Source organism: Spermophilus citellus (genome assembly GCF_964194105.1).
Source record: "Spermophilus citellus genome assembly, chromosome: 5".
NCBI lineage: Eukaryota > Metazoa > Chordata > Mammalia > Rodentia > Sciuridae > Spermophilus > Spermophilus citellus.
This window is the reverse complement of record NC_138186.1, coordinates 1,155,947-1,164,924: the sequence shown is the minus strand read 5'-3', so window position 1 is coordinate 1,164,924 and position 8,978 is coordinate 1,155,947. Positions and strand designations below refer to the sequence as shown.

Sequence of the window (8,978 nt, the reverse complement as noted above, 5' to 3'; positions counted from 1 at the left end):
TTAGGAAGGACGCCTGCATTCAACCAGATGTCCATCTCTGTAGATTAGCACAAATGGACTGACAATTGCATAACCAAGAGTCACAGTTTCTTGAGTAATTTCTGTTAAGGAATCCTTGTGTAAGGAGAAACTTAGGTGTAAAGTCAGAAAGCAATCTGTCCAATAAAAGAAGAGAAAGCACAGCATTAAGAGAAGAACACTTTGAGAGGCCTTCACCTCAGGGGGGGTTCTGTGGAGGAGCTTGGAGGTCTGAAGGTGGAGCACGTGCTGGTGGTGCTTGTGGAGGAGGAAGACCATGTAGCCACTGGCCCCGCCCATGACACTCTGGAATGCAGCATCTCGAAGGACCATGAGAACAATAAAAATCCATCTGATTATCCAGTTGTGAGGTTGAAAGTAACAGTAGTTGTCACTTTTAATATTTTGTGATGTGTTCATGCTGTTGATACTTTTGATGTAAAATAGTAAGTTCATGCTTATCAAGGAATTGAGCATCCAAAAGAAGAGGAACAGGGGAAGGAGGTGCCATGCAGATCTGGGTTTTAGTCTCCCCCACCTGGGGGCTCTGGGACTGATGGTGATGGCCTGGACCACTGTGAGGAGACTGGTGGTGCAGATGGACAGGCCCCGGGCCACTCTTTCCAGGTAACCCAGTATCTTACAGCCAACATCATACAGAAAATTCATCAAAGCAAAAGCTGCTACTGTCCTTGGCATTCCCCTGGAGAAAAGGGTCATAATATTGGTGAAGGCCAAATGGATGAGAATAAGGTGTATAGGTTTCTTCTCGCTGCCTTGAAAAATGCATATGTAATGCACAAGAACAAAGATGTTCCCCACAAGCCCAAGCCCTGTTGGGAAGACGATGATTATCCCCTTGACGAGGTTCACAACCATGTCATCCTCATAGGCACAATAACATGGATGTTGCAAAGAAAGCAACAGCAATATTTCAATGTTATCTGTAAAAGCATTCACATCAACAACTTTTAAAGTGAAAAGGCTCTTGGGACATGGAAAACTGTTGCGAATCTCTGTCCCAGAAGCCTTTATTTCTGTGTCATTCTTCATGGGTCATTCTATATGGTGTCAAATGCCATCTTGACAATTAATATCCAAAATTCTACATCATCAATTCAATTTTTTATAACTCCATATTGGGAAAACGAATCTACTTGTTCAAATCCTTAATATTCCTCCTATGTTCAACCCATAGGTTGAATTTAACCCAAATTTCACCAACCAGAATTTCTCCATTTTTTAAATCTTAAGCTAGCATATTCTCAATTATTCTCTCTAAATCCAGGGACTAATGTTTGATCTGACTATCTTCCCCACATCATAACCCACCAGGAACTTACCAAATTCTTTAACATCTTGTAAATTCAGCCAGTTTCAAAATCTATATCACCTTTTATTTTGTTGAATTGACCTTTCTGTCTCTCACTTTTGTGAATGTAAGAAATTCCAGTTTTGCTATTAGGATTTCAAGTTTTTTTGTCTTTGATGACAGTCCCTTAATATTTCTCTACTTCTACTCACCAAAATGACTTGTAGTCTTACTGCCTTAGATTTTCAGCACTTTTTAGAGTCCTCCATTAGCCACACTGCATGACCTTTCCATGTAGGATCCAGTGGTCAAAGCTGATCAGCAAGGACCTCCAGGGACCAGGGGTCAAAGCTGATCAGCAAGGACCTCCAGGGACCAGGCTCCAGCCTGAGAAGGTCCCGTAATCCACAGGCTGCAGCCAGGGAGGGTGCCCTAGAGGGCCATGGAGGCTGCCTGTGACAGTCTCAGGAGATGTCCATTCCCATCCATGGCCTCAGGGGCTCTAAGGGAAGTCTAGGTCAGCTCTGGTTGTGCTGATAACAATGAGATTAGCCAGGAGGACTAACTATGGGCTATGTGCTGCCTTGACAGGAGTGCACTTATGGATAAGGAACCCCTTGTAAAACCTGCTCATAACAAAGTAGGTTGGGAGACCTTTGTCATGAAAAGAAATCCCTAGAGTAGGGGACGTGAGGGTCTTTTACACCTGCTGCGAACCCTGGGGCAATGACTTCATTCAACTCTGTAGCCTGTCCTACCTGTGCCTCTGTTCCCAACCTTTTAGGGCTAAAGAATCTTTATCCATTCCCACGGATCTCATGCAAAAATGGACAGGATGCTACCTTTTCACATGTAAGTGCTCTGATCTCAAGTCTAACCTAGGGACTTGTAGGAAAGTATGGTTGGTTTCTCCCAAGTGAAAGAAACCATGATGCTTGAAATAAACCCCCAAATTGTACATGTTCTCTGTGCTTAAAATAAACTTATAAATGCTTCCTCCTCTACTTACTGCAAGTCCTCAAAGGGTTGCTTTGTAGGTCTCAGCACTGAAAGTCTCTGGCGTCATGAAGTGCAGAGCCACAGGCTTGGTGTCCAGGGTGGGGCCGCAGGTCCCAGAAGGTGGTGACTTTCCTGCACCTGTGGCACCTTGGCCCAGGTGGAGAGGTCAGGCTGGAGGGGGCTGTGGCCTCCGGGGTAGGGAAATGGCGGCGGGGGTCCGATTAGAGGATGGTTCCTTGGACACTAAACAAAGTATGGAAGAGGACCCACTCTGGATGCCCAGCTTCTCCCACATCACTCATTACAAGCTCATTTTAGACCCAGATTCCACCCTCTCCCTACAGTCATCGTAGCAAATCTTCTGTTTATCCAGGTTGTGTTTGTTATTTTACGTTCTTGACAGGTGGGCTTTGTTCTTACCCTGACCCAAACGAGGACAAGTACCCTGGAAACCACACCAACCCACTGAAAGTCCAGAGTGTCACAATCCTGGGGAAGTCATGTTGTGGATTCTGCACTTACTTCTGCAACGCTACATTCAGTATCACCACAGCAAAGTGAGAAACCGCGGCTATAACAGATCTACCGTGCCACAAGGCATCTGAAGAGCCTCGCCCTGGTGACCCACGCCACCTGAACACGATGCTTCTCCTCATATTGTGCATGCAGCATGCTTTTCCTGAGCCCAGCAGGTGGAACCTGGACCTCATCTGGCCATCCTGGCCCTGGAACTGCACTGCTCCCTGACCTGTCTGGTCACTTATGCAGTGAAAATTAGAGAATTTAATAGAGCCCAACCTCAGCCTGATGTACTTGAAGAGAAAAAATCTATGCTTACCACAGCAACATTACCTCAGAAACTGGATTAAGGACTATTTCAAGCCTAGAAGAAATAGTTGAAAAGCAAGGAGACACAATAGTATACTTGAAGCGACACAATGCCCTGTTGAGTGAGCGGCTGTTGGCACTCACTTGCTCAGACCTAGCCTCTCAGCCAAGTGGGACGTGAGAGGCTCACAGGTGTGATCAGGGCTGAAGAGGTCAGAGCAACCTCAGAGTGAAGGACGACCTGTCCTGCTGCCCAAGGGAACCCCAGCCCTTGCTGAAAAACACTGTGTAGCGTGTTGGAAACTTGAACTTGGTTCCCACCTGTGTGGTGTTTAGTAGATGGGGCTTATGGATCATTTGAAAGGTACTTTGTAGAAGTACTTTGCTAACTTGAGAAGAATGTCTGTTTTGTACATTTTTAAATAATTTAACTTCTTGGTTTTTCCTAGGATGGAAGGTACAGTTCAATTATCCCATGGTCAACAGTTTTTCTACATGATATTAGATCCCTCCAATAGCTGGGGATGTAGCTCAGCAGTAGGACATGTGTTTAGCATGCACAAGCCCCTGGTTCAATCCACAGCAACACCCCCACTGCCCCTCCCCCCAAAAAAGCCCTGTGATCATATGGCTATTTGTAAAGTAAAACTGACATGATTTATTTTAAACAGGGGTTTTAAATAAGTTCTTTCTTTTGTGGAGTGGGAAAGTACTGGGGATTGAACTCCGGCACTTTACCAATAGGCTATGTCCCCAGTCTTATTTTATTTTAAATTTTGAGACTCGGCGTCATGAAGTTGCTGAGGCTGGCCTTAAACATGTAATCCTCCTGCCTTAGCCTCCTAAGGCACTGGTATGACAGGTGTGCACCACCACACCCCACAAGTTCTTCCAACTCTTAAGCTGATGAAAGGACTCATTATTTCTTATTGTTAATGTTTTTCTCTGCAGACCCTTATTGTGTATTTTATATGCTCATGTGATATTGAATAACAACTGGTGTCACATCCTCTTTTTTCATCCCCCAGGCAAGCTCTCTACCACTGAGCTGCACCCCCCGCCCCCATGCAGCTTTTAGACAGAATTTCTTCATTGTAGGACCAAGGCCTCACTGGGTGACCAACAATACAAATTCTACATTGTTCTGTTCTTCTGAAACAAGATAGGAAAATTACCTGGACCAGTGTGAGCCCAACCAGCAGGACCTGTTACCTTGGGAGTACCTTCCATTGGCAAAAGCTGAACAATTTAAAGGGTTTATGTCTTTCACTTTATTTTTGCTCTTCTTCAAGAAGTTGCCATGTATTTCTCTACTAATTATCCTTTCATTGGGTCTTTAATTTCAGTATAGAAATGGAACCTTCTATGATTTTAAATCTGTCTAAACAGAAAAAAAGCACTTTATTTAGACTTGGATTATATGAAAAAATTGTGATGGGAATAAAATGTCATATCAGTTTCTATACAGAAAAAAGAGCCACAGGCTGTTGCTAGGTTTGGTATCAGGTAGCCCTGTCTTTAGGAATATCAGACACTGGTTTTTATACTTTGTCTAATCTCCTAGCGAACAGGGAGACTGAAGATGGCAACTGTGGGTTAAGGAAAGCAGCACTTGGCCTCAGTGTCTAGCACATAGTGTTTCATGGTGCAGGGTTTCATGGAGCCACAGCACTTTAAGGAATGTGTCAAGGACAAACCTGGAGTGACTGTTTGGAGATGGGCATGATAAAAACGACAGCATCAAGAGGTCTCAGAGTCCGGATGGACTCCTCAGAGCTCTTCCATCTGCTGTGTCTTCCCAGTGATTCCCATGTATCCAGCACTCTCCAGCCTCCCCACGCTCTGAGGCTCTTGGTCAGAATTGGGACCCACCTCCAAGATGCACAGTAGGTCAACACTCTTTCACCTGGAGGAAGAGAAATGAAGAATATGTGGAGGAAGAGTACTATATTACGGCAAGTTGCTTAGGGAGCAGTCCACTCCACTATGGTAAAGACAGATTTTGCATTCACATAGATGTGCAATGCCCCATGGTCTAACACCAAGCAGTAGGCAGGTGAATACATCGACTTACTGTCCAATTTTCTCTAGAAAAATATTAAAGTCATGCTCATTGCTGCATAATACTGGGCTAAGTTTAAAGTGTGTTACTTCAAATTATAGTAACAAACAGACTGATGAAAGTATAGCCAGAATTCTCATAAATTATGATTTCAAATAGCAGTTGTTATTAATGGGTCCTCTGACACAGGCACGTAATGAATGGAGCTGACTTACGTGAGTGGCTCAGTCTGTGTGAGGACACAGAGTTTAAGGCTGGTGCAGAAAGAACACCTCAGCCTAAAGACAACGCGCTCATGGGCCCAGTAATATAATGCAAGGGTTGATGTGCTCCCTTGTAGACACTTGAGTAGCCAAACACTAAGGGAAGAAATCTTAGGAAGGTGAAGAAAGCCGATAGTTAGAGCAGGACAATGTGAGGGCTGAGGACAACAGTTCTCCTTAGAATCAGAGCCTGTTTGGCTTTTTAGTTTCTGGACCACCACAGAGCTCTCTGATGAATCAGATCTGTGCCCAGGGTCACAGTGGCTCCGGCACAGCTCAGGGACCTCTTCTGGGAATAACCCCTTCATCTTCCTGGCCCGGGTGCATTCCTGCAGATACCAGAAGAAGAGGGAAGGCTAAGGCCCAGACCCTCCCCACAGCCTCCTTGCTCAGGCTCAGGCAGAGGAAGATCTGTGCTGTGAGGAAACGTCCCTGAGCCTGGGAGCAGATCCCACCCTCAGTTCCACTCACCTCTGTGGCTGTGCGGCAGGAAGACCTGTGCAGTGCCTCTGGCCAGAGGCGGCTTCCCAGGGTGTGCCTGTGCCTTCTGGATTTGGGGAGCTCTCTGCTCCCTACCTACCACCAAGAACCCAGTTTTCACAGCTGTCACCTGTCAGGGAGAACAGACCCTGCAGACCTCAGTCCCCGAAGTACAACTTTCCCTCTCCCTCTGCAATTAGTGTGTTTGTTTGGCTCAGAAGTTATCCCAGGTTTAATTAGGGCTTAATTATCTGATAGAAGTTTGTGCAGTGAAAGTCGACAAGTAGCAATGTTCCTTTACCTGCGGTTTCCATATCCTGTCCCTCTGTTCCTCTTCCCAAAGTTCCATGCTGTGAGCCAGAAGGGACAGATTCTGAGGAGCAGAATGTGGCACTTCACTATTCCTCAGTCCTTCCTTACACTCAGGAATAGAGTAACGAGGGGCTGGGGGGTAACTCAGTGTGGGGTGCTCTCCTAGCATGCACAAGGCCCCGGGTTCAATTTCCAGCAGTGGAACTCTGCTTCCTGAGAGTCCCAACCATGGATGGGACAGGACATTGTCACCTTGCTTTACATGCACTCATTGGAAGATGAAGGTCTCTGCTATGAGTGGTGGCTTTATTATCTACATATTGAACCACACACTAGGCTCAGTGCCTAAATGGCCCACCAGCCACACCCACCTTCAATAACCCAGCCCTGCCACTTGAAGCCTCAAAAACACTGGTGTGACCTTTCTACACCCAACAGTGACCCTTCTGCCCATTGTCCATTCTGCAGCCAAGGAGGACCCCTCTAGTTTTTGGTGCAAGAGAATGAAAATACATGTGGGCACTTGGTGAGACCAGAGGGGAGGGAAGCATGGGCAGCCCCGTGAGGCAGCTCCTGACCAGTGGGCTTCCTATCTATTGCCCACTGTGGCACCTGCCATAACAAAGTCTGTTATGCCACAAGTAGAAGAGCCACCTGAGTGCGCTTCCCTGATTTGTGGGAACCCAGGCCCCCACCACCTCAGTCAATTGCACACGATAAATCTAAGGTCAGATGCAAAGTGGTCAGTAGCAATGATTAATTATCCTGGTTGCAATAAGAGCCCTTCCCTCCATCAACTTTTAAGAGTATTTTGTTTAAAAAGCTGTAAGTTCTTTTTCTGCCAGTTTAGATGCATTAAAATCTGAGTAAAAGCTATCTCATGCTCTTGTTCTCCCCACGGCTCTGGGGCCCTCTTTAAGGGTATAATCATGAAAGACAACCAGGACTTGTGCTCAGTTTGTGGAGAACTGTGAGCCCTAACCTGCCTGGGACATGCTTCCAGCCGCAAAATCATCTTCTGTCCAGTAGATGAGGGAGCATTATATCTGCTGACTATAATAATATCCATTACCCCCCACACCATGCAGGTATGTGTCACCTGAACTAGGCACAGTGTATGGTGCAGCCACGTCCCCTTGCCTGGGGCCACTGTGACTGTTCCTGGGAATGTGCCCTCCATGCTCTGTACCCTCTGCCTATACAAGTGCTTGTTCCCCTGCACGCCCAGGCCCTCAGTGCATGTCCAGGTACTGCATCGAGTCCTGTTGGAATGCTCTGCCTTTACAGAGCTATATGGAATCACTTTTATTCATACCATATTTAACTTTTCATTGTAGATAATAATGCATACTAGAGGGATAAATAAAGCCAGTCAACAGGTGCACATAACATGACTTCATCAGCACTCTCCCCAGGCCCTCCCTTTCCCTCCCTCACTCCCTCCCCCCATCTGCTGGCTCTGCTCTCTTCCTCTTCCTTCCATTAGTATTATTACTTCTACTAGAACTAGGTGTAGTAGTAGTAAGTACTAGTAGAAGCAGGAGTGGTTTAGTGGTGGTGGTGGCCTTTGGACTAGAGCATTTCACATGTATGTGATTCATTGTGGTATTTTTTATATGAACATGGCATAATTTGGAATATTTTGTGCACTGGTACTTCCTCATGCCCTACCACCTTTCTTCTCAATCTCCTTTCTTTACCATATTTCCACAAGATCCGTTTTTATTTCTTTTTTCTCTATCTTTCACATGAGAGAAAATAGTTGACCCTTGACTTTCTGGGTCTTACTTAGCTTGATGTTCTGCATTTCCACCTATTTACCAGCAAATGAAAGAATTTTATTATTCTTTATAGCAGAATGGAACTCCATATATATACACCATTTTCTTTGTCCATTCACCCACTTTTCCCCCATCATCTGTGGAAGGCTACCTGGGCTGCTTCCACAGCGTGGCTATTGTGAACAGCACTGCTGTAAACCTTGATGTGGCTGGACCCCTAACATATGCTCCTTTTGGATCTTTGGGATGACCAAGGAGTGGGATGGCCGTGCCATATGGAGGCTCCAGGAATGGTCTTTTCAGGAACCTGTACACTGCATTCCAGAGTATTTGTACTAATTTGAAGTAGCTTTCCCCCACATCTTCACCAGCAATTATTGTTCCTACACTTGATCATTTATATATTTGGTGAGATGAAATCATAGAGTAGTTTTAATTTGCATTTCCCTTATTGCTAAGTATGTTGAACAATTTTTATATATTTATTGGTCATGTGTATTTCTTCTTAGGGGACATGACTGTTCGGATCTTCATGCATTTGTTGGATGGGTTAATTGTTTTTTGCTTCACTGCCTGTGTACACTGATATCATCCTCACAATCTTACCCAGAATGACCTGCAGTCACTTACTAGGTTGACTCGTGGAGGGTACAGTGTACAATCAGACTTTTCAGGAGTAGCGGACACTAGGCATGGGGTGTCAGTAACTGCTGGAGACCCAGGGTGTCACTGTGACCAGAGTCAGAGGAGGGGCTTAATGGTGTTTGGTGGTCAGTGGAGTTTTGTCTCAGGTCCAAGATTTCCAGGGACTGCATCGAGTCCTGTTGGAATGCTCTGCCTTTCCAGAGCTAAATGGAATGATTTTTATTGATACTATGTGGAATCCACTACCAAGAAGAAGCCATGGGACATTATTAGCCAAA

At 45.4% G+C, this 8,978-nt stretch overlaps 1 protein-coding gene and 1 pseudogene across 2 annotated transcripts; one reads left to right on the top strand and one right to left on the bottom strand.

Moving 5' to 3' along the window:
• Positions 1-897, bottom strand: LOC308650449 (putative vomeronasal receptor-like protein 4; the record flags this gene model as incomplete). Its single annotated transcript, XM_081296456.1, has 1 exon — positions 1-897. One exon carries the CDS (start codon positions 895-897, stop codon positions 1-3), a length of 897 nt encoding a protein of 298 aa, XP_081152582.1.
• A 1,635-nt stretch (positions 898-2,532) lies between these two features.
• Positions 2,533-3,338, top strand: LOC308650528 (transmembrane protein 192-like; annotated as a pseudogene). The gene has a single exon. The product of its transcript is annotated as a transmembrane protein 192-like (transcript).
• The last annotated feature ends 5,640 nt before the right edge of the window (positions 3,339-8,978 follow it).